Below are 25700 nucleotides of genomic sequence, written 5' to 3' on the forward strand. Positions count from 1 at the left end.
GAAAATCCACAATCTTGCAGAGTAAAGGCCTTCATAAAGGTCTTGTCTAGCACCACCACTATGAAAGTCGGCCTCTGCTTGGGAGAAACATCAGGCTTCTGGGAGTTGTCACAAAAGCTCAAGTTGTGGAGAAGGGTCACAGTGTGAAAAAGGTGCTAAGTGACCAGCGTCCAACATCACCTTTTACAAACAAGCAATCCAGACACCCAAGGACACAGATTACTAATCTCCATAGTCAAAATACCACAATGTTCGTCAAAATATGTGGTTCGGTCGTCAGGCCAAACTGTATCACAATGAACTGACAGTGCTAGAATCTCAGATGTCCAACCATCTGGGGTGCACAATGTAAGGGGAGTAGAATCTTGTGCACCTTCCTTTTATAGGCAGCACTAAGACTATTTTGTCCAGCACAGTAATAACTTCCCCCTATAAAGTCCAGAGAGCACATCCTTGTAGAACAAGAAGATTCAGTGGGGGACAGGAAGGCTGGGGCATAGCCTTTTGGGATTAGCTGGCTGACCCAGTCACCCATAATGACAGCCTATTAATAAGTGCATGGGGAGGAGGAGCTTCGCGCGCAACCAAGATGGCCGCGTGAGCACAGGGCTCCCGAGACCCTCGCAACCTCCCGCATCTATCCTGAAAATTATCCTGATTACATTGACGGACTATTGAAGACGAGCCATTGCTGAGGCGGACACCATTGTCCAAATTTGAAATGGACTTCGGGAACCGGAATAAAAGCGATTTGAAAATTGCGGCCTGCCCCTCGGAGATGCCCGGAGCTCGAGTTGGCATGGTGCCCGGGCAGTAGTTGAACAACAGCGGCCTGAGGAATCACAGACTTGTACTTTCACTTTCGTTTTTTCGTGGCTCCAGTCGGACCCTCTCTGAAAGTGAAGCCTGCTACCAACAGACACCTTTTGATGACTCAACAATCATAAGGCGATATCCTGACATCGGATACTGGGCCCGGACATACTGAGCCCTCTGGTTGCTGCAGATACTTTGATCGCAGCCATTGCTCTCGAGGAAATTAACTGTGGAAGGCCTTCTTGTCTGTAATGGCGACCAAACTTGATGGCGACAAGCAAAAATCCAAGACCACTCGGCCGGGTACCTATACCCAAGCAAACAATATGGATCGGTATGCCCACTCTAAAGGATCCCCTGGTGGACCAAGCAGATCACTGGATGGTACCAAGGAGGATTCATCCTCATCGGCGGAATTGACTTTGCAAGACGTCATGGGTGCTCTTGATGGTATGAAGGCGTCCATCGGCCAGCAATGTGAAACTCTCGCCCACAAGCTGGACACAGTTTCAATCAATGTGAATTTGATCCGCACGGATTTATTAAAAACTAATGAAAAGGTCAAATCTTTAGATCTGAAAACTTCCAGTTTAAAGGGCGATGTATCCGACTTGCAGACGGAGGTCCGCAATCTGCGGACCTCGAATGATCTTTTAGCGTGCCGGTTGGAGGACTTTTAAGGTAGGGCCCAGCGTAACAACGTACGCATTATTGGAGTCCCGGAAAAGTCAGAAGATCCGGCAGCTGATCTGTTTGTGGAAGATCCTATTACTAAACACCTCGCTCCTAAGGGTCTGAGCAAGTTCTTCGCAGTTGAACGAGCTCACAGAGTACCGAAGGTGGGTGCCCCGCCGAGACCTCTCATCGCCAGAATCTTTAATTTCCGGGATAGAGACGCTATCCTGCAGGCCTCACGGCTGAATGGACCCACAAAATATGAAAATACTACTATAAGTTTCTACCCGGATTTTACACAGGCAGTCCAAAAACAAAGACTTGGATTTCTGGGCATCAAACGACGATTGAGAGACATGGAACTAAAATACACAATGTTATTCCCAGCTAGACTGCATGTAGAATTCAAGGAACGTACATATTTTTTTGATCGTCCAGAGAATGGCTTGACACTTTGTCACACCAACGTGGCTGGGAGGAACATTCTGGAGGAGCGGAAGGCGGCCCGATGGAGCAGGAATAGGAACATGGTATCAGGCCCCTGAACTTTACTGAGAACTCTGCAATGGTTCGATGACTTTGACTGTAGGATTTATGTGTCATGCCTGGGAGTGGCGGGGCGATGGGTTGACCCTCTTCCTCCTAGGGGGTTTCTTTTTGTAGACTTGTTTGATATAAGGGCGACAGGCACACTGCAAGTTGGGGTGGTTATTTAGTTTCACGCAGGGGTGCAGGGTGGTGGGAGTTGTAACGGGTTTCTGGTTCAAGGGTGGGGGGATGTTTCAGTGGATGTGTTTTGGTTCAATGCAAGGCAACGTATTGTTTTATCATTTGATTTGGATGTTGATTTCCGAGGGGAGGTGGATCTGTTTTCACTTTTGGGATGGGGGTAGGGGATTGAGACTACTGAGCTGGAATGTGAATGGGTTGGGGGATAAGATAAAACGAGGGGTTGTGTTACAATTGTTGAAAAGACTGTCTCCTGGTGTGATATTGTTACAAGAAACTCATTTGATCGGTAACACTTGTCATGCCATGAACCGGAGGGGATATCACATGGTTGCCCATGCGATGTTCACCTCTGGATCCCGAGGGGTGGGTATTCTAGTTAGGAAGTCCCTCCCCCTAGAAATAGATGCAACAGACCTGGATGATAGGGAACGTTACGTGGCCCTTACTGGACGGTGGGAGGGTAGAACCATATCCTTGATCTCAGTTTACGTCCCCCCCGGGACTACAGTCGACAACTTTTGCTGACCTGGGGCGATTGGTGTTGGGACTCCCTGAGGGAATTCTGGTCATGGGCGTAGATTTCAACTCGGTCGTCTCTGCCAGGAAAGATCGGCACCCGCCCAGAGACCTTACTGGGTCACAGAACTGGTTTAGTGGTTTTATTGACACATTGGGGTTAGTGGACTGTTGGAGATTGTTACACTAAGTTCAGACTCAATACACTTTCCACTCGGGTGCACATGGTAGCCTTTCCAGGATTGACTACCTTTTAATACCAGCTGCACATGCCCCCTCCATAACTGAAGTACCACATCTGGCGAGGGGAATATCCAACCACTCTCCATTGTGGATTCGGATAGACATGAATATCGAGTCAGAGGGACGGGTAGCTCCGATTAATCTGTGGTATCTCCGTAACCCTAAGACCCGCTCGGAGTTGGTCAAATCTCTTGACCAGTAATTTGTTGAGAATTTGGAATCGGTCTCCCCTGCAGTATCGCTCTGGGAGGCCTTTAAGACTGTCATCCGAGGTCAGGCGCTATCATTGATTGCTGGATCGAAGAAGAGTAGCCGCGAGGAGGTGGTTAGGCTCGAGACAGATCTCCGAATTGGAGCGTGACTTGGAATTGGGAGTCACCCGTGAGAGGATACATGTTATGCGTCTTAAGCAAATTGACTATAGGGCACTGGTTACGGATGCCGCAAAAGTTATGGGCAGGGAGGAGCATGGTCGATTGTACGATGTCAGGGATAAAGCTGGCAAGCTGATAGCATGGTTAGATAAAAAAGAGAGGGCCAGTCGTGTGGTTCCTGTGATAGAGAAAGTAAATGGTACGCGTGTGACTGAACCCGAGGATTGTCCAGAGTTTTGCAGAACATTTCCAAGATGTGTATTCGTCAGTATCGGATAGGCCGGAAGAAGAATCCCATTTATTGTTGCGCGACATTGCATTGCCCAGCTTATCTGATTCTGATAGAGAGTTGCTAGATGCCGCAATAACTGCGGACGAGGTAGCTCTTGCTATTCGCTCTATTCGTTCGGGTAAGGCGATGGGACCTAATAGTCTCCCCATTGAACTTTATAAACTGCGCCCCGATGAAATCGCGCCATATCTTCGTGACATGTTCCTGGAATCGCGAGATGGTGGCTTCCTTACCCGTGATCAGCGTCTTGCGACCATCGTGATGATTCATAAGGAAGGGAAACCAAGGGACCGCTGTGCCTCCTATAGGCCTATATCACTTCTTAATGCGGAACCCAAGATCCTTGCTGAGCTATAAGCTAATAGAGTAATGAAGGTAATTGGCGACTTGATTCATCCAGACCAGTCCGGTTTCATTCCACACCGGAATACGGCCCTGAATTTGCGACGTTTACATGGTGTTCTCGCGAGGACTTCGTCATTATGTGAGCCGGCCATCTTTGCCTCCTTGGATGCCACGATGGCTTTTGATACGGTGGAGTGGCCGTATTTGTGGGCTGTACTTGCCAAGTTTGGTTTTGGTCCTGGCTTCATAGGCTGGGTCAGGCTTCTGTATGAGGAACCGTTGGCGCAAGTGGTGGTGAATGGTCGGGTTTCAGAGCCCTTCGTTCTTGGAAGGGGCACGAGACAGGGTTGTCCATTATCTCCGCTCTTATTTCCTCTTGCTCTTGAGCCCCTTGCTGCATGGATTAGATGGGAACCGTCGATAAAGGGTATTCGGTGGGCCCCTGACCTCGAGGATCGTATTTCGCTTTACGCGTACGACATATTGTTGTACCTGACTTCGCCCCGGAAGTCATTAATCGTTTTGTTCGATGTCCTCACCTCCTTTGGGAAGAACTCAGGTCTGGTCATTAACTGGACTAAGTCTTACCTATACGTCTTATAGGGAGATGTTCCTCTTCTGCCGCGTGATTGTCCCATCCAGGCAACACAGACAGGTTTTAAGTATCTCGGGGACTATGTATCGTTAAACCCGGCTGCCCGATATGAACAGAATTTGCTCCCACCGCTAACCCGGATGCAGTTGGACGTGGTGCGATGGCGTAAGCTACCGCTCTCGCCGCTCGGTCGTGCTGCGCTCTTTAAGATGATGTCGCTACCGAGATTTTTGTTTGCTCTTCAGAACACCTTTGATGTAATTCCTGCGAGTTATTTTCGTACCATCGAGGGTCTTCAGAGGAAGTTGGTCTGGGATGGGCGTTCGCGTATCGCCCTCGCCAAGTTGACACTTCCATGGTATGACAGTGGCATCGCTCTCCCTGATATCAAGCGGTATTATTGGGCGTCTCAGTTGGGGGCCATTAATCATGGTATGTATAGCCCCGGATAGAACCCGGTGTTTGCCATGGACAGGTGGCAGTTGCAGGGGGCAATTAATATAGAGCGCGTCTCAGTTGGGGGCCATTAATCATGGTATGTATGGCCCCGGATAGAACCCGGTGTTTGCCATGGACAGGTGGCAGTTGCCGGGGGCAATTAATATAGAGCGCTTTATTCTAGTTTGGGTAGAGGGAAACTTTCCGGGCCCACAAAGATCGCTGTTCGGGCTTGGCATTGTGCCAACAATGCGATGGGATGGAGGGACCGGCTGACCCGTGCGACCCCGCTTTTTGCTTCCGAGAAACTAGGTAACCTGTGGAAAACGAAAGGATTTGAAAAATGGGATAGGATCGTTATTAGTACTGTGGGTAACCTCTGGGTGAAAGGCAAGTTTAAGACTTTTGTGGAATTGAAGGCCGAGTACAACCTGAGTGACAGGGAATATTTTCGATATGCTCAGGTCCATCATGCCTTGACTTCGGCTTTTCCTGAGAGTGCAGATATTCCGGAGTCTTCTCCACTTGAAGATAGAATATTGGATGGGCATGTGCCAGATAGTACTATCTCTTTGATTTATAAAAAGCTGATTAATGGTAGGACTGACCTATTTGTTTCCCTCTGTGATGTATGGACCCGGGACTGTCTTGAATTAGATGATGAGGATTGTCAGTCTGCTATCTCTTCTCCCAAGGAGGTCGCGATCCGGTTTGTGCAACTGAAGATCCTGCATAGAGTCTATGTGACAGGCCCACGCTTGATTAAAATGGGTTATTCAGATGATTGTCTCTGTAAACGTGGTTGTGGGCTGCTTGGGACGTTTCTACATATAATTTGGGAATGTCCTGCAGTAGCTGCTTTTTGGATTGGGATACACAATAAGATGAGGGAGGCTACTGGTGTTGTTCTGTTGCCAGAGGCCAGACATTGTCTCCTGAATGTCCAGGAACCAAATGACTATAATGTCGCACAGACGCAGTGGGCAACGCTAGGAAATAAGGTAGCAAAAAGGGATATAGCGCAGCTGTGGGGTTCTCCTAGATCTCCCACGGTTGAGGCTTGGATGGAAAACATGGACTGGTGCATGTTCAGGGAGAAGACTGTCTATGTAGCACGGGGGAGACCCAGGAAATGGGGTAAGGTATGGGGTCATTGGAATACTTACAGTGGAGACATTTGCACTCCTCTTATGGAGGTCCCTGGAGTTCCACTTTCCCCCTGACCTGCCATTCCTCGTAGTGTAAGAGAAATAATTGACTTTGTATTTGTATCTCCCCTGCTCCCATCCCCTAATATGACTTGAGCACCTTATTGTATGATATTTGTATTCCTCCCTCTAGCTTGGACTGATATCCTATTGTACTGTGTTATTGCCTTGTTTATTTTAATATTCAATAAAAAGTTTTTTTAAAAAATAAGTGCACTGCTAAAGGGTACTAATTGCAGTTCTTGCCTTGTTGGATATTTACTCAATCTTGAAGGCCACAACTGTCCGAGAAACACCAGCTCTAGTAAAAGCCGCCGCTTGTCTTTAAGAGGGCATCTGTCCCCAGCATAAGACATTTCGTCCTTAATGTGTTGATGCCAAGTCAGTTTATGTCCACAAATGATTTAACAGCCAATGTCACCTCTTTCACCTTCTTCAAGTCTATCAGAATCCATCATAACAAGAAAATCACCTAGAGGTCTGGAAATTAATATTCATGGATTTTAAAGCAGCTGAAACAATGATGATAAACAGACATAAAACAGGACTCTAACAGGAGATGGGGAAGGGCATAATCAATTTCAATAAGGGATGTTTCTCTTTTTCTGGTAGGACAAGCAAGAGTCTACTAGCCTCCCAAGATGTTATTTTCCTATAGGTAGGACTGAGATTAAAGTGGACGGGGGTTGACCGCATGGGAGACTCGTCTCCCCTTTGTCCTCCTGTCCAGCCATCTTGAAACCCTCCGTCCGGACTCGGCGGGCGGCGCCCATGGACCGGAGGCGCTGGCTGCCCCCAATGTTTTGGTGGTCCGCTTCCCTGCATCGGTGGTGAGGTTGGCTGTCCCCGGCTGGAGTTCGTTGAGCCCTGCCTGCAACCGGATTGGGGCTGGAGTCTGCAGCGGCCTCGCCGTGCCGACAAGATGGCGGCCAGCGCTCTGTACCTCAGACCCGTCGTAGACGGGAACATTGGCCTGTCGCACGGCACGTTTGCTGAATACTGTAGGGGTGTTCCTACGATTGGCGACGTCCTCGCTGCCTTGAGTTCTTGGCGTGAGTCCATGATTTTGAGTGCCGCTGGGCCGGATGACGATCTTCTTGACGGGCTCGTTGAGCCACCCCCCACGTGTGAGGACCAACTGCTAAACTGTGCTGTATGGACCTTCCCGGAGGTTGAAGAGACTACGGCCGTCGCTCGTTTGGAGGTCTGGATGCCCGTTGCACTGCTTCGTCGGGAGTTCTTCCCTGGAGTGGAAAGTATGGATGGACTCCGGCCGGGGTCCGTCCGTGCCTGCCTTGCCGTGACTCCCGGTGATTGTTCGCCTGGCCCTGCTGTGCCGGGATCCGATGCTTGTCCTATTGGGGCGACCCCCCCTTCTTGGTCGGCGGGGCTGTGCTTGTGCTGCCTGCTGTTGTTGTCGCCCTTTCTTGCTGGTCCGATCCGCGGCCGCCATGACTTGTGCTGTGACTCGTGGCCTGGAGTTCTTGCGTATCACTACTGGCCCGTCCTCTTCTGGTTCATTGTACACTCCGTGTCCATGGCCCTGGATAGAAGGGGACAGGGTTGAGATAACTTGCATCGGCGGACTACTACTTCGTGATATGGACAGATGGCTTGCTTTCGATTGTACAAGTATGATCGTTTCCTCTTCATGTTCCTGGTATCTGACTTTGAAGTGACTTCCTCTTCTCGTGGGTTTTAACTGTGTTCAGGTGGGTGGTGGGAGCAGATCGTTTTGATTGTATGTCTCCTCTCCCATTAGTTATTTCTTCTCCCTTCCCCTTTCTTCTTTTTGTCTATATGGTTCCTTCTTACTTATTGACTCTTCTATATTTCGGGTTTCGATTAGGGCGACAGGCACGCTGCTGGAGGGGGGTAGGCCGTAGCCTTCTGCAGGGGTGCAGGGTGGTGTGGGTGGGGTAGGGTCTGTATTTTCGTTTTTTCTTTTTTAATTGGTTCTATGGCTCTTATGTATCTCTCTTCCTGGACGCCGCGCCTGCATGTATGCCTCCTGGGGCTTTTGCCAGTATAGTACTTATGGTCTCAATGATATTGATATTGCCTGCACATTTCTGTATCCTGTTTACCTTGAGTCCATGGGCGAGGTTCCTTCTTTGTGTGCTGGGTCCGACATGGGGCGTACGCTGTGGTGCCGCGTTCTTTCTTCCCTGTTTTATCATCTTCTTTCCTTGATGTCCTTCTTTTCCTCCCCCCCCCCCCTTTTTTTGGGTTGATATAGCGGATGGTGCCTTCTATGTTATGACCCTGACTTCCTTAAGCTGTACTGGTGCGTACTTTCGTGGTAGTGGGTGGGCGGTTGGCAGCGGTGGGAATGGTTTGCAGTTATGGGACTTGAGCTTGCTTTAGTTCATTGTAGCCACTATTTCTACACCTCGCTGTGTCTTGTATTACTGCTTGCTGACGGCCCGTCACGGACTTTTGGATCTCAATATTTGCAATATTCCTGCTATACACCCCATTATATTATAAAATTAACCTTCCTCCATCCTACTCACGGCGGACTCCTTGGGATTTTATGCCTTAATTGTTTGCTCTTGGTATGTCGGAGACCTGCCGGAGACCCCTCTCCTGATTTGTGCGCTCATATTGTGTGGTGGCCGGCCCGAAGGGTTGTAGGCCCGTATTTGTAAGCTTGTCTTGCACAATAAAGGTTTAAAAAAAAAAAAAAAAAAAAAAAAGGGGCAGTGATTATTTGCAAGGGCATGACCTAATCCAGTTTAAGCTTTTCAGGGATTGAGCTTCAGCAAAATGAACTGTTCCTAAAAAACCAGTTTCATGACACTAGGTCTTAGCAGTACTGCTTGAGATTTTCCCCCCTGTGGCGCATTGACATAGAGCTCAGAGAAATTCTGAAGCAGTATAGCCAGCAGAAGATGGCAGGGACTGGATCTGATACGGTTACATTGGGTGGTACATTTTAAACTTACCAAATTTTGCTGTATCAATTGATTCTAGGCAGTGCTTAATTTGTTTAAAAAATAAATAAAAATAGTGCCAGGGCCCTTGTCAGGAGGCCGTTGCAGCTCGCGGGTACTTGAAACACTTCCCCTGGACATGAAAAAAAGATTATGAGCGTTAGTGGTTCATTTCTTGATATTCTTCCCTACTCTAAAAGCCCAAATGAACACACATTTACACTTTGTTGAAGAAATGAAGATGTCAAATAAAACACAAATATGTTGTGGAGCCCTTTCTGATGAGTCATGGTAATTTAGTTCACACAAACTGCCTTTAGTAGTGACATGCAGGATTGGGTATTTAAGCGTGGTTCGCCTGCTAGAACTCTGCACAAAATCTCTAAAATATTTGGGAAAGCAGGAGTCCATTAAGGCCCTCTCCTCAGAGCCTAGATCTCAGTTGGTGACATAACAGAGGGTTGTATGGGCATAATCAGTTCATATTTCCCCACCATCTATATCGAGATAGGACTGTAGCTATGTTCTCTGCATATCGTAAACCCTTACAGACAGTGAAGCATTTATGGCCAGTTTTGCTCAAAGACCATAAAATGAACTGCTGACACCAGAGTCGGTAGAAATCTTACAAATCAGCTTGACACCATGATGCTTATTACTTTTGGAGAGTACATGGGGCCTATTTTCTTCTCTAGTACAGAAGAGTCAGCAGCTACACTTCAATCCATTGTCTTCCTTTTCTTGGACGTCTGTGATGGTATTATAGTACCATGCCTAGTTAGCACACCTTTAGATGGGGGAACAGACAGAATTAATGCTCATAACTAACCTCACCAGGAACAAGAGTACAACAAAATAACTTCTGCAATGTATTGAAACAAAATGATGTATATAAACCTCCTTACCTGAGACTGAATAGAGGAATCGGACATTCTCCACCTTCATATATTTGAATGTGCTGCTGGCCACTTGCATACTCCATCCATTTTAAGTCATTGCAGGGATAAGCGAGATCTTTTTTGCCAAAAAGTGCTTCAACTTCTACTGACTTATTTAAGACGTTGTCTGATAAAGCCTGGAGGAGCTTTTTTAGTCTGATTAATACATTCAAGCTCCATTGTTGCGAGGTAAGTGTACGGTTAGGGTTAACCGAGAGTGTCCAGGCCGAAGGTCTGACTGCACCTTTTGCTCCTTTTGACAGCTGATGGTGAGATATAAGCTCAACAAAATTTTTCAGTAACATGTTGCTTCGGCTCGCCAGAAGTATTGGATATTCTTCCAACAAAACATCAAAGACCAATAACGAATCTTCCTGGATTCCTTCAATAATGTGAGTCATGGCACTAGAAAGATGAGCACTAACCAAAGGGAAAAATGGAGACATTTGTTTCATTGGTATTTTAGGAGCCACTGATTGTAGTAAAGAGACAGTTGCTCCCCTTACTGTTGGGTCCTTGTCTGTAAACATTGCAGCCACCTCACTCACAATACTGGAAAGATGTGAATCAATCATTGTTGGATGCAATGACAGTAGATCTCGAAGCCCCAAAAGGGCACCTTGTCTAACGCTTGCATTATAGTGATGCGTTTGTGACAAAAGGTCCTGGAAAATCAAAGGCAAAATTGTTGTAAGTAGATATATTTCAGAGTATTCCGTCAATCTGCAATTTTTGACGCCATGCACCAACAAACAATGCAGTAAAGATATCAGGTCAGTTTATTAAACTCTAATATCATGACAAGCCAATAGGTCACGCCTTTATAATGTGAGTGCCAGTCTACTGACTTTGCCAATGCTGGTTTACAAAGCACTTGTTTAAAAAAATTGTTTTTTTAGTTTAAATCAAAACAATGGAGAAGTAAACATCTCAAAGTATTTAAAACTTGGCACCAATCTCACTTTCATTCTTCATAAATGGCCTACTTTATTTTTTAATACTTTACTCTGGCAACTCAACATAATTTATCAAGCATTGGCATAGCCAACAGGTCTCGCCTTTGGGACCATATAAGTGATTAGCCATGCAGCATACAAGTTGCGAGTTTACAAACATTAGAAAAAACACAGAGCAACCAGTCACATTTTATTTAACAGTGGTAGTCGCGCTGGACATTTTTTTTAACCACGTGAGCTTTAAGGTTTGCGCTTATAAATTGGCTTGACCTAAAAAAGAGGAGGAGGATGGAAAAACGCGGAGAGAGAGGAAGAAGTGGAGGTAAATGAGGAACAGGTGGAGAAGGGGAAGCAAAGAGACATGATGAAGTGATATGTAGAAAGATGGAGCAATACAAGTGAGAGTGGAGAGAGCAGGGCAGCGAGATGAAGGGGAGAAGGGAGATTAGTGCAGAGATTAATGTTAAATGGTGACATGGAGGCAAAACCAGTTAATAAAAAGAGAGTGCATTACAGGCCACAAACAGCTTTAAATTGTTCTGCAATATTTCAAGGCGTAATCCCTTCATCAAGTGCTCCGAGGCTTACGGCAGTTGGTTCTCAGAGCAGCAGATGCTATGACAAATAACATCTAAAATCTGAAGCAAGTGACCAGATGATCATAAAGCAATATAAATAAGTTCTACACAGCCTTGAGGAGTGCCTAAGAATCTTGGTACAGGACAAATTTCCTTTTGCACATGTCTCAATCAGCCACAATTGGGGTGAAGTGGACACCCTAATGTCCCCAAATCCAATAGCCACTGCACCTTCTGTGGTCTTGCATTGTTTCTATTAAATCAAATGGTCTGAGAGACAGCGGAAGCCAAACCTTGCACTGAACTACATGGAGATAGGTATTGACCCTAGAAGTGAAAGGAGTGGTCCTCCTTTGCCCACCACTACCAGCTGCCGTTTACCACAGAACCCCAGTCGGTGGTGGTGGGAGGAAAGGGGGGTCTAACAGTGTATTGTAGAAAAGCAGGGCGTCCAGCAAATGCTGTAATTGAGCAGCCACAACATGTGGGACGCAGAGCTACTTCTGTTCTTTATCCGCCCCAACATAGAAGCAGAGCTGGGACCGCTTGATGTGCCTCACTGCCTGGACAGCAGAAAGTATTTCTGCCACCAGGCTTCTTGTGTAAGATTTTCATCTCGCAGTTTCATATTGGTGAAATGAAAGATGGGACGAGGCAGGGAGGAGACTGGTACAGAGAGGGCTCTGTTAGCAACCTACAGGGTTCTGTGTTCGATACTTTGTTTTTGGAAAGCACAGTTCCAGATAGCTACTTTTTTTGCTTCCTAGGCTTCCCCTTCCTAGGCAGTGCTCCTTAAATTAATTTTCTGTTGCTCACATAAGGTTGGCAACCGCTGTGCTGTCAAACTAAACCCAGAAAGAGAGCATGACTTTAGACAGCATGCATGCTGAAGGAAGATCAGCATGTAATGAGTGATCTTTACATGTCGTGAAAATTTTGAAACCCCACAGATGCAGAGAATAAAACCTGTAATGGATGCTTAGTATCAAACAAATCTGAACTGCTAGGGCATGTGACGCATGTCTAGTGTCGATTTATTCATACAACTGGGAGACAACAACTATCCCAAGTTCCAGGGAAATAACAAATGAAGTCTTATATATCGGAGTTCTCAGACCTCAAGACCAAGCTGTATGTGAAAGATACTTTGTTTCATTGCCATATCAGTTGTGGCAGAAATGGTTTTCCAAAACGGAGATGTGTGTTAATGCGCTTCTGGCTGCTATCATATTGTGGTTGGACACCTACTGGTCACTTCAAGCGGCACTGCCTGGGTAAGGACTCCTGTGGCATAATCTGGTAAATAATAATCAGCCTAGCAGATCATCCCTCCACTTGCACGCTCTCTCTGGCTACCAGCTCTACGTGGACCTCAGACTTCACGGGATATCAGAAGAAAAAAAACTAAACCGAATGATGCTCACTGCCCATACCCAAGCATACTGTGGGGATAAACGGACAAGAAGGAAAATAAAATTACTCCCAAATAAAGCCCCCCAAAATACTCAGGGCACCATTTAAATGCCTTTGGCGGTCGTTTAGAACACTTGTAAAGAGGCATTACCGTTTTAACTCAAGCTATTGGGTTCTGCTAACTTAAATCAACATTTAAATGCCTCCAGTGAAAATGAGCATCCGTTCTTTTTAAAAAAAATCTTTTTATTCTATTTTGACAAAACAAAAATCCCAAAAAACCGAAAGCATGCAGACAGGTTTTCGTGCAACGGTGTACAATAAACTCTTTAATGACAACGAGGAGTCGAACATTTAGTTACATCTGTTACATTCCAGTCCACAGTAGTTACATTCAGCAAAGTGCTCTGTGTTTTGCAACAGAAGAGAAGGGAGAAAGACACAATTCAATATTAGTCTGGAAACAAAGAAGCAATTTAAGTATCCACTGAAAGGCACTATGCTATGGACATAAAGTACCGATCTTACAATAGAAGTGTGGACGATAGTGCGCTCTGGTTGCAATCTACTTCGCACTCACGATGTTTCAGACTGGTCCAACACTTACTGCAATTGCTTGATCACGGCAAAAGATTTGACTGCACGTGAGAAATCGCTCAGGCATGTAAATTAGACACACCAGGTCTGGCACCTCTGCTCAGAGGATAAACGTCTAGCCGGTCTTTGTACAGCCAGTTGATAACAAGTTTGTTGAATAGTCCAGTTAGCTTCTCCACCAAGCACTGGCCGAGCGGCCATAAATGTAGGAGCCCAGGCGGCCGTGAAAGGGGTTGCGTCTGTGGTAGCGGAGCGATGAAAGGCAGATGGCGCCGCCGCAAAAGAGAAAGTAATCATGGCTGTAAGGTGCCCGCAAGATGGCGCCTGTGCTCGTAAGCGCGCGCACGCGACCACGTAACCGCTCGCTGGTGTCCGGAGAAAGCCTTTTGGTAGCACTTCAATAAGCCAGCTACTAAATGCCCCTGTATTCCTAAGCGCGCCCGTGTGCGTAACCGCTCGCTGGTGACTGGAGAAAGCCTTTTGATAGCACTTCAAAAAGCCAGCTACTAAATGTCTTGACAGCCAGCGCATGCACTGGCTCTAACGAGACCTAAAAAGCAAACAGATTGTCAACATTTAAAGACAAGCATTTGCAATGCAATAGGTCTCGCATTTACGCGGGTTTAAGCTATTGGCATTGTAAATGACAATGCCCTTTATTTATGTGTTTGTTTTCAAAAAATATATATAATCCATTGTCATTTACAATGCCAATAGCTTAAACCCGCGTAAATGCGAGACCTATTGCATTGCAAATGCTTGTGTTGACAGTGCCCGGGCCAAATTGTGATCCCAATCCGATCCTGCCTGGCTCCTGAGAGGCAACGACAGGATCAGCAGCCTGGGTCCAGGGCAGGGGAGCCACCCCTCTGATCAGACCATTGCCTGATCTGCCAGCTGCTCCAACGCCTTCCGGCTGCCGCTTATCGTGCCCTCCCATCCAAGGTGCTGGGTTCTTAATGCCAGTGGAACAGAATGTTAGAACGTTTACGAATTAGAAACGTGGTATTTGGATGTTTCCTTTGAAAAGGTGGCAGTTATTGATCCCTGACGGAGCTACTGGCCGCTCTTTGATACTCGTTAAAGACTTCCACAGATTTCCTTTGGAGTTGCCTCTTTTTACAAGTGCACAGACAGTGCATGAATGCCTTATTTGCATGACTAGGGTTGTTTGACTTATGCAGCCCCAAATTGTGCTGCAGCACCCAATGTGTCGTTTCTCCTGACACTTCTATAATATTCACTTTGACAATATCATGTTTAGTGCAGTTCTGCGCTTGCTAGATACAGCCACTCTAGAGTCTAGACGTTGACCTGGCAGTGGGCAAGGTAGCAAAGCACAGTGCGGGGGAAACACAGGGCTGGTGGCAGTGCACAGCGGAAGCAGGCACTTGGCTGACTTCCGGTCGGGCACTCTGTGGGGCTGGTACCATGTATAGATAACATGCAGAGCACAGGGCTGGCTGTGCAAAGTGGGTGCACAGTGCAAGCCTGGTAGTATGCAGAAGTGAGGAGTGCCAGGTGGGCGGCAGAGCACAGCATGGCTGGCTGAGCAATGGGCTACTTTGTGCTTGCCAGTATTCAGGGTTGGCAGTAGACCGAACAGGCAGTGCTTACACCTACAGAACGGAGGGGATTCAGGCCTTGGTGCGCAGCATGCTGCTACTCTGATGCTGGAGTAGGACAAAGCATGTGACCGATTCCCAAAAAGCATCTACAAGTACAGGTAGTCCTCGTTTACATACTCTGACAGGTCTTTGTAAATCAACATGAAATCCTCATTAGTAAAAATGCAAAGAAGGCACAGTCTTTTCTGTTTGTACTAATTGTTTTACTATTCCGTGAATATTTGTATATTATTTATTTGACAGATATTTTGAGGCCAAGTCAGATTTATGTGAAAGATGATAACACTTACTTATAATGCCTTTGAGAATAAGCCTCATGTTTTGTTCTTCGGGCCTTGAGTAGCCAGGAATTGTATTACAAGAAGCTGAAATATGAAAACACTATACCTTTTAAGGATTGGAGGATAGTGGTTGAGAGATAACTGAGCGCATGGGCCTAGATATAATTGAAATGTGGTTTTCTTTTAAATGCAACTTCCTTGTTTGCAACAGGAGCCCGAGGCAGCACATGCATGCGTGAGGCGACAAAGTCTGCCTTTTGACAAGTAACGCCTTCTGTTACACTTGTTTTAAATAAAGAGGTAGGAAGTTCCCAAAAGGCTTGCGGCTCCACACAGCAAAAAAAAAAAAAAATTAACAACACTTCCTCTATGAGTCAGCACCTCTTCCGTAACAAACAATGGCAGATAAATGAATGCCTGCTTACGAAAGCAATGTCTGTAGCGCTGTTTTCTAAAAACCTGATGCAGGATACGCAGCGCATGCAGACACACTGCCGTGCCCTCCATTTTGAAGACTGGTCTGCAGTGCCCATCTGTGGGTGGAGCAATGTCTGTAGCGCTGTTTTCTAAAAACCTGATGCAGGATACGCAGCGCATGCAGACACACTGGCGTGCCCTCCATTTTGAAGACTCGTCTGCAGTGCCCATCTGTGGGTGGAACATGCAGAGGATGACCAACCGAAGGATTTGACGTGCTCAAAATGCTTCACGACAAGATATCTACAAAGTGCAAAACAGAAACATTCCTGCAAATAATCAAACAACCCTTTCGCATCTATTACCTCCATAGATCGGCCGAATCCAAATGAGGTCTATGTAGGAGCTTCGAATTCAGTATCTAGCTGCGCGCTTGTGCCTGTGCGCTTTGGAACGGGAAGAGGTGTTTCTGAGGACTGGGGATTGCCAAAACCATTGCAGTCCTCGGTTACCTCAGAGTCAAGTGACGCCTGCGAGACTAGACAAGCAGCGGCTGACAGACGGCCCTGCAGGACCCGGCCGAGGGAGAGAAAATAAACTGGGAGAGCCGCAGCCTGCCGTGCTTCCAACCGCAAAAACACTAGTGGATTTGACAAGCTGGCCAACCACCGCACACATCGCAAATAATTTCCGGTGTACGACCGATGCTAGAATCTTTGAAAGAGGCCAGGGAGACCGCAAGACATCCAACGTGGTGGATGTGCAGCTGGACACAGCCACTGAAGCTATAGGACACGGAGATGTAATATGCCTCGAGGCAGCAAACAAAAAACGAGGCCTGAAACGTAAAATCGGATTTCCGGCCGGGAGAAAGGAGAGGCGTGACACGCACGAAGGAAGGAGCGGAGAAACAACGGAGCGGACTGCCGAGTCTGGACACAGGGAGGAACAGGACGAGAGGAGTATAACAGACCCGGTGAGGGGGGGCGTCGGGGCACATTGACGGTGCCCGCCCCCCCCAGTGCGTGTGCCCGGTGAGTGGGGTTGGGAGGGTGTGTGTGTGTGCGCGTTTGTGTGTGATTGTAAGCCCTGCGTGTGGGGGTGGGGGGTGAATGTGTGCGCGTGGGAATGTGTGTGCGCATGTGTGACTTTGCCTGTGTGTGATTGCGAGCATGAGAATGGCAGGCAGGGGATGTGCACGGCGACGTGCGCGCCCTCGAGGAGGAATCTGAGACAGCGAGGCGCGTGGGCGATCGCTGTCTCACATTCCCCGGAACACGCCAACAATAGGTCCATCGCTACGCTCGACCTAAAAAACACTTGCTATGGCAGTATGTTCTCACTACAGGTACTGAAAAGTGCTCCATTTCATTTGCTCCGCTGCGGTAGCCCATGGAGCAGAGTTATGGATCTCCAAAAGAGACTGGAGCTGGAGGCAGCTGAAGGCAGCGAGGAAACTCCTGTCGGCCTTGGACATGGACAGGGCGGAATATGCGGCGCTGCGTCTGAAGCATGCGTATTACACAGGAGGTGATAGATGTGGTCGTCTCTTAGCGAACAAACTCAGGGTGGCGCACCAGTGTCACCGGGTAAAGGAGTTTGTGGTTGACGACGGCATGACTGTTACCGACGATGCCCAGATAGCTGAGGCCTTCCATTGATTCTATGCTGAGCTATACACAGGGGACCGTCCGACGACAGGGCACGGCCAACGGCGTCATTACAATATCGGAGGCCACAAAGACGCACAGCCACACCACGGAGCAGCGGTATTGCGGAGGGGGAGAGTGACATGAGCCTGCTGACTTTCTAACTTAGGGTGTCCGTCCCTGAGAAACATGCTGAGCTGAGCCAGACTTTTGTGTCGCCTGAGGCAGAATCCTTGCGCGGCTTTGCAGAGTGCCCAGCGCCTCCTAGCGGAGCGCGGGTGATGGGGAGAGGCTCATTTTTACTGGGACGGCTGCAGCGTTGAGGGAACACTGAGCCAAACCAGCGAATATACTGGGACTTGGGGAGACAGCGAGAGCCCTGCAATACTTTGAGCACCCTGTCGCTGCATCCTGAGCCCTGAGAAGGGTGGAAATATTTGTCAGCCAACATACCCCGGAGGTGCGGAGCTGTGAGGATGGCATCTTCCCCCATTCTGTCGGACTAGCAATTTCTGCACACAGGCCAGGCCAGGTGAGCGCAGACTTTCAAGTCCATCTTCATATCGCCAGATTGTGCTGCGTAACTTCCAGCTCCAGTGCGGGAGCCAGGGGCAGACATCGGACCCTTCCTTGCCCCCCAAAAAAACCGAGACTGTGTGGTACAGCTCAGTGGCGGCCATTCTCTGGAACCTAGGAGTTCCCGCTTCCAAAGGGTCGGTGGCACATTTCATCCCCGCCTAGAAGAGCACTATCAAACTCCAGTGTACACAATGGGTAGAACCGACACAAAACTAACCAAAATGACAGATGAGCAGAAACTTTCTCTCCCATTGTTACGAGCGCATTGCTCTAGTTACCATTATAGCGCATTAGTGACAACTCTGGGTGCCGATGACTACCATCCGTGTAGTGTGATCAGTTTCTTGGGCGGGACGGAGTAAATATATTTGGGCTAATTGAGGCTCTTAGGTACTTACTGCAGCGTACGCACCTGCTTAAGAATTGCGTTTGTAGCCAGTCGGTGCAAGCATGTGTTACGCTATCTTCTTAAAATGCTGCATGTGGTTGGCAGGTAGGAATATAGTCACATGAGTAGTAGTTTCCTAGACTGTGCCTTCTAGATAGTCGCCAGCTTCCAGTCGGAATGGGAACACATGTGTGGCAAGTTTCTATAGTTAAAGGAAGGAATTGACTGCTGTGCGTTGAGGTGGGGGATATGGAAAACGTCCCAGGGTGCAAGAGTTTCGGAATCGAAAGTGTGCAGAGACTCCTCTTTCCTACAATGATGAGAGAGGATTGCTGATGCGATCGTGATCCAGCAGTTTATAGAGTCCCCGCTCGTGAGCGCAGAAGGACCGGGGACAATGCAAGTCAGAGGCAGTGGCCGCCAAAAGCGACGCAGCAGCTGGTTGTCAATTGAACTACAGGAGCAGTGCGCCCGGCCTGACTGCACAGCGCAGAATGGGGCCACGTCCCATGAAATAGACCCAGGTCAGACGGATCGAACCACCCGCCTGGCTTTACACTAACTAGCGTACACCGGGACTGGCTTCTTGGCTACACGCACCGGTTGTAATATATAAATACATACACACACACACACTCTAAGAGGCGGTGGGAATTGGACGTATTAATGAGAATGGCTGGCACGGGAACAATGCTCAGTACCGAGATAACCCCGGCCTTCCAGACAACCCTTCGATGGTAGACTAAAGTGCGGCCGTAGGGCCTGGACACATCTCTTAATCAAGGAAGTACTGACACTGACCTGCTGGGGCTGCTGCTGCCAGCTGCTCCTCTGAGGCTGCACCCTGGTCACGCGGTTATTCTGCAACACGCCCAGCACAACGTGTCCGTCGGCGGCGCCCAGAGTAGCCCCGTTCTTGCCCGGCTGCACGTTCTCTTGATTCTCGTCTCGCATTTCCGAGGCCATTTGCGTGAACATGGAGCCGCAGGCGCAGTTCTTGGGCAGCGAATGCAGAGAGAATGGAGTTAAAGGGGCAAGAGGAAAGCAACAACATGCGGATCCCGCACACCGCGGGGTCGTAGAAAAGGAAGCGTAGGTCCTGGAGGATTAGGTGCTGTGCATGGCGGCAGTGCAGAGTAGCCACTCCCCGGAGCAGCGCGAGCCTGGGATCGGGTACGGTGCAGGGCTCCCCTGCAGCCGGCTCGTTTATTTCGGTGCACTGCTCTATGCCAATCACAGCGCGGCCCGGGGAATTACGTCACGGGGGTGTCCCGGGCCGGCAGCCAATCACAGCGCGGCCCGGGACACACGGCAACAAGGGGCGGGAGTTAAAAAAAGACCGAGAAACGCCCCCGAATCGCGTTCCGACGGGGAAATGGTGATTGACAGCCAATCTCTTCCAATGGCTAGCCTCCATTTATGGAGCTAGCCAATGGGAGAGAGAGGCGGGTCAAAGCACCACTGTTGAACTCATGAGATTTCAGCTCCGCTCACTGCTTCGCAGTGCGACGGTAGCCGAAACCTAATAAAAAGGGCATTTCGTGCTAAGGTGCCAGCAGAGCGCAAGGCCATTGCTTTAACCAAGCATTCCATGTTACATTTGTGAGCAGTGTGGAACCTTACCTAAATCTGGATATGTCTAGTTACCATTGAAGGCTGCTGACCTTTTTCAAGCTTAATTAAATCCCTCAGTTCGTGTTTTCTAGCCGCAGCTGCAATCAAGATTATGCTTTACTTGTATGCTCCTGTGACAATGTCTCTACTTCTGACACTTTGCACATTGTTATGATTTGATCCAGATTCAGCAAATTGTAATAAATATATGCCTCCTTTTGTTATCCATGGATTTTAGGCAGGTGAGACCAGCGCTACTGTTTTTACCATTTTTATCAATCCCTAATGTGTGCTGCTTTCTAACTTGGTATCTTTCTGGTGTTTTGAGATAGATTTAACTGAATTTTCTATACTCTGCTCAGCCTTTTTATTTGTATTGTTTGCTGTTATTTTGTGCAGTGTACAGATTTGTGCTTTCACTTTTGTGATTCTTTTTGTAAAATCGAATAAAGTTTTTATTGAATGATTGATTTTAGTGATTCACCTTGAAAAGATGGTTAATTTTTTTGTAGAATTCCATCCCTCACGACAAAGAACGTCATTTCTTACAAGTGGGAAAAAGTACCATATGCCGCATGGCAAGAGGCAGCCTGTAGGGGAATAGACGAAGACTTCTTACCAAGAACTTCTGGCACCTCATGTCAGTGAAAGGCAGATCAGATGGAATACTGATACTCCCAATGTAGGATCTTTTATTTCTGCACAGAATCTGAACTGCAGATGCAGATCCTCCTCCTGCTGATATGCAGTAGTGAGTTAAATTGGGAGGCGGACACGGGGTGGGGACAGGTCATTCCTCTCTATACTGGGCATGACAAGTGCCAGAACCTCTAGGACAGTGTTTCCCAAACTGGGGTCTGCGGACCCCCAGGGGACCGTGAAACATTCCCAGGGGTCAGTAGGCAACAGTTTTAAAAGCTTAAAAGCACAGAAAAGTTTCTTGTATAATTAGAAGCTTTACAGCAACAATAAAAGTGTCAAGATAATGCCAGTGATTAATATACCTGCTGGAGCGTGAGGAGAGTTTTGTTCAGTGGCAGCTTTGACTTAACTAGTGTAGCACAGAGGGTTAATGTGCCTACTGCAAAGAATGTGTAACGTGCATTTTAAAAAGCAGTATTTTATGTGCATAGGTTCGTGGTTACTGCTTTTGTCAGATTCTTTTGTTACTGTGCACTTCATAAGTGACAATCGTAATGTAGCAGAGGCACCTATAAACCGTCATCAAAAAGCTGCTTGCAAACTGCATGGTACCAGTTAGTAACTTATGTTTTTCCCAGTTATTCATTGTCCTGATGCTGCTAAATTAGATGTATTTGGTCTGAGTTTGTGCTTTTCCAGACCAAGCACTCTTTAAACATTTTATATACACACTGATTTACATGTATGATTCAATGTCTCTATATGTGTGTGATGTAAAGTGCTCTGACATCCTACAATGGTATGAGAAATGCTATGAAACAAATGAAATACATGTGACAGAGGGGCTATTACTTCAATATAAAATACTAAGGGCCAGATGTACGATCCGTTTTTATATGCGCGAACGGGTTCCCGAACCCGTTTGCGCATGCAAAAACCTATTGAGCCATGTACATTGCCTATTTTGCGAGTCACTATTTGTTTGCGACTCGCTAAATAGGTTTTGCAACTTGCTATTTGGAAGGGGCATTCCCTTCCAAATAGCGAGTCTCAAAACCATGTACAAATGTTTTGTGGTCGCAAAACACTAGCAATTACCACCTACTTCAAGTAGATGGTAATGCATTCGCACATGGGAAGGAGTCCCCAGGGGACCCCTTCCCCTTTGTAAATGCATGCAAAATAATTTTTTTAGGGAAGGCAGTGGCCCAGGGACCTCTGCCTGCCCTCAGAAAATGAAACAAAAACGTTTCATTTTCTTTTTTTTAAATGCATTGGAAACTTGCTGCATTTGTTTTTTTAAACTGCTTTATTTAAAAGCAGTCCCAGACATGGTGGCCTGCAGAGCCCAGCAGGCCACCATACCTGGGAGGGCTGGCAAATTGCGAGAGGCTCATTATTATTAATGAACCTCGCAATTTGCCACCCCATTGGGAATCCCAAACAGTGTTAAACACACTGTTATACATTTCATTTAGCGACTCGCAATTTGCCACTTATAATGTGTCGCCAATTGCGAGGTGCTAAATGAAATGGTTGTACATCTGGCCCCACAATCCTTCGAACTTTGAGTATTTGTTTTGTGTGCACACGTGTGTACTTTTTTCGATTTCCTGTTTTAATATTTGAAATTTAACTCGTACAATTTTCTTGGGGGTCCCCGGCTTCCAGTGGTGACTCAATGAGGGGTCCTCAGGAGTCAAAAGTTTGGGAACCACTGCTCTAGGACATTGAGGGCCAGGCTATCAAATTATATTCTAAGGGATATCTGGTGGGACTCCCATCACATCAGTGGGGACAAGTCATTTTACTCTCACACACATAACCTCTAAAAGAACACTTGTATTCAACTTAATCACAGTGAGGAGCACTTGTGTAAGGCAACCATGTGAAGCAACCTCTGATAGCCCCACACAGCAGAGACGTATTTCACTGTATTTCTCGCCCTTCACTTTCATACTCACCCTGCAGTCACAGCGATCACAATGCACTCACACTGATCCCGATGCACTCACACCACTCACCCTGCACTCGCAGTGATCACTCTCCGCTCACAATACGCTTGCGCTGTTCACCCTGCACCTCACCCTGCAGTCACAAGCACTCTACTCACCCTGCACTCATGTGACACTTAACTCACCTGTCCCACTTACTGCTCAATCTGCAATCTCACTCAAACGAGCCCATCACTAACCATGCATTAATTTGTCGCACTCTGCACTTATATCGGCATCCAAATTCATATGGTCCTCTCATCCTGCAGTCACTCCTCTTACCCTACTCCCACACTGTTTCGTCGCAGACCGTGCACTCACATGGGCACTTCTGACACCCACACAGCGCAGAGGGTTAATGTGCCTGCTACAAAGAACATGTACCAAGCAGATCACTAAACTGAGTGTGAGTAAACATTGAGTAGACCTATAAAAAAATTAAAGGTTTGCCAGAAAGGTGCTATAGAGAGATGAGGTGCATCATTGGTAAGTGGTAGTGAGGACATTTTTTGTTGAGGGGTCAGCTTCGTAGTCGAGGGAACATCTGTATCGTAGTCTCACTGACATGGTGATGGAGCAGTAATTAAGAGTATGTTACCCCCACGCTGAGTGCTCCTATCGACTCCCTGGGGCACAATTGAAGAACAGGATTTTGAGTTGACTTTTGAATTTTACAAAGGAGGGAATGGTTCTGATGTGGTGGGAATGGAGTTCCAGATTTTGGGCGCGCTTCCGGCGAGGGGAACGAGTCGCAGTTTTTATTTTTGAGTTTTTGGCAGGCTGAGGAGGGAGTTTGAGCTTCTGAGGTTCCTGGCCTGACCGGCTTCTTTGAGTTTGGCCGCCAGGTATTCAGGTTTGCAGGTATGTAGGGCTTTATGAGTGAGGCACGCTACTCTGAAGCTTATCCTCATTTCAATTGGGAGCCACTTAAGTTCACTGAGTGCAGGAGAGATGGTCAAATTTCTTGATTCCGGGGACCATTCTGGCTGCCGCATTCAGAGTTGTTCTGATGGGAGCTAGGTGTGACTTTGCAATTCCTGAGAGGACTGCGTTCCCATAGTCCAGCCTTGACAGTACCAGTGTTTGAGTGGCCTATTTGAGATCACCAGGCAGGATGAAGGGTTTTATTTTGTTCAGGAGTTTAAGGTTAAGGAAGGCGCTCTTAGCCGAATTCTTTGTGTGTCTGGCCATGTTTAGTTTCGGGTCTAGTGTGATGCCTAGTGATTTGACAGTCAACTAGGGTGAGATTCCCGTTGAGCGCATCTACGGCTTTTAGCCATTCAGCAATTTGAGGGTTCTCCCCCTTATCTGAAATGAGAAGTATCTCAGTTTTGTCAGGTTTAGTTTAAGATGATTCGCAGACAGCCAGTGTTGGACATCATTCAGTACGTCATTGAGACTTTGAATGTTACTGAGGGAGGAGGTTTCCAGATATATCTGAGTGTCGTCTGCGTAAAGATGGAAGCGGATGTTGGCTGCTCTGGGTAGTTTGGTGAGGGGTTCCATGTAGATGTTAAAGAGTTGTGGGGAGAGCACGGAGCTTTGAGGACTCCCTTGTTGATAGGGTGAGAGTCAGAAGCAAAGTTTTTGATTTTGATTTTTTGAGTGCGATTGTGTAGGAGTGAGGAAAACCATTGGAGGACCGCTTTACCAAGACCGCCTCTTTCTTGGAGAGCCCTAATGAGGAGTTTGTGGTCTACTGTGTCAAATGCTGCCGATAAGTCGAGGAGGCAGCATTGATCAGAGTCTAGTGAGTGGTGGATATCGTCTATGATGTTCAGGATCGCGGTTTCTGTGCGGCAGCCTTTTCTGAAGCCAGATTGGTGGGAGTCCAAGAGGTTTATGTTATCCAGGTGTTGGGTAAGCTGTTGGAGTACGCACTTTTCTAGGATTTTGGAAAGAAGGGGGAGGTTAGATACAGGACTAAAGTTATTCAAATCAGTCTTGTCAAGGCCAGGTTTTTTCAACATTGGTGTGATTTGACCAACTTTAAGGCAGTCTGGAATGTCTCCATTTTCCATGGAGCCGTTTATTATTGTACACCTTAGCGGTGCTAGGGAGTGCTTCAGTTTTTTGGTTAGTAGGGGTGGAATGAGGTCAAGGACATTGGAAGAGGGTTTGGAAGTGGAGATCAGTGTGATTATCTCATGTTCTTGGAAGGGGCAGAAACTTAGCCAAGAATTAGAGGAGGGGCAAGGAGCGACAACAACCGCCGCGGGCCTGGTGCTCTTGGTGGGTCGAGTGTTAAGGGTTCGATCTTCGTGATCTTGTCGTTAAAGAATTTGGCGAAGTTGTCACAAAGTTTATTGGACGCCTGAATTGAGGAGGCCACAGGCTTGGAGGTTTGTTGCCTAATGATGCTGTAGAGCTCTCTAGGTCTATTTTTTGTGCTTTCCAGCACAGAGCAAAAAAAACGCAGATCTCTTGTTTTTGATGTGATTGTTGTGTTCCTTGCGGGCTGTTTTGAGTTATTCGCGGAGAGAGGAGGTAGGGTTCTTCCTCCAGCTTCTTTCTGTGGCTCTTAAGTTTCTCCTTTTGGCATTAGAATCACTGTTGAACCAGGACCTGGACGGAATGGCTCTACTTTTTTTCAACTTTCGGGGAGCAAGTTGGTCCAGCATAGTCTCCAGGTTAGAGTTGTATCTTGTAGTGGGTTCGGTAGTGGAGAGGTGGTCATTGGGGCAGGGCAGGAGGGAGCTTATCCTTTCTTCAAGGACTTCCATGAGAATCTGAGAGAGGTTTCTGAGTCATTTGGGGGGGCTCGTGCAACGGTGGTTGGGAGAGAATTTGTTGGTTGACATGGAATAGGATCATGTGGTGGTCCGACCAGTTCACGGGGAGAACGTGTTCGATCGC

At 47.4% G+C, this 25700-nt stretch overlaps 1 protein-coding gene across 2 annotated transcripts in view; it reads right to left on the reverse strand.

The window, feature by feature from the left end:
* TEX10 (testis expressed 10) overlaps positions 1–25700 on the reverse strand; it is a 591356-nt gene that overhangs the window by 555258 nt on the left and 10398 nt on the right. For both annotated transcript variants that reach the window (XM_086965321.1, XM_086965322.1), the window contains exon 2: positions 10076–10773. In XM_086965321.1, the coding sequence (XP_086821447.1) occupies positions 10076–10773 (698 nt within the window). The remainder of the gene's footprint in view (positions 1–10075; positions 10774–25700) is intronic.

The sequence above is a fragment of the Lissotriton vulgaris genome, chromosome 4_1 (genome assembly GCF_964263255.1).
Source record: "Lissotriton vulgaris chromosome 4_1, aLisVul1.2, whole genome shotgun sequence".
In the NCBI taxonomy this organism is placed as follows: Eukaryota; Metazoa; Chordata; class Amphibia; order Caudata; family Salamandridae; genus Lissotriton; species Lissotriton vulgaris.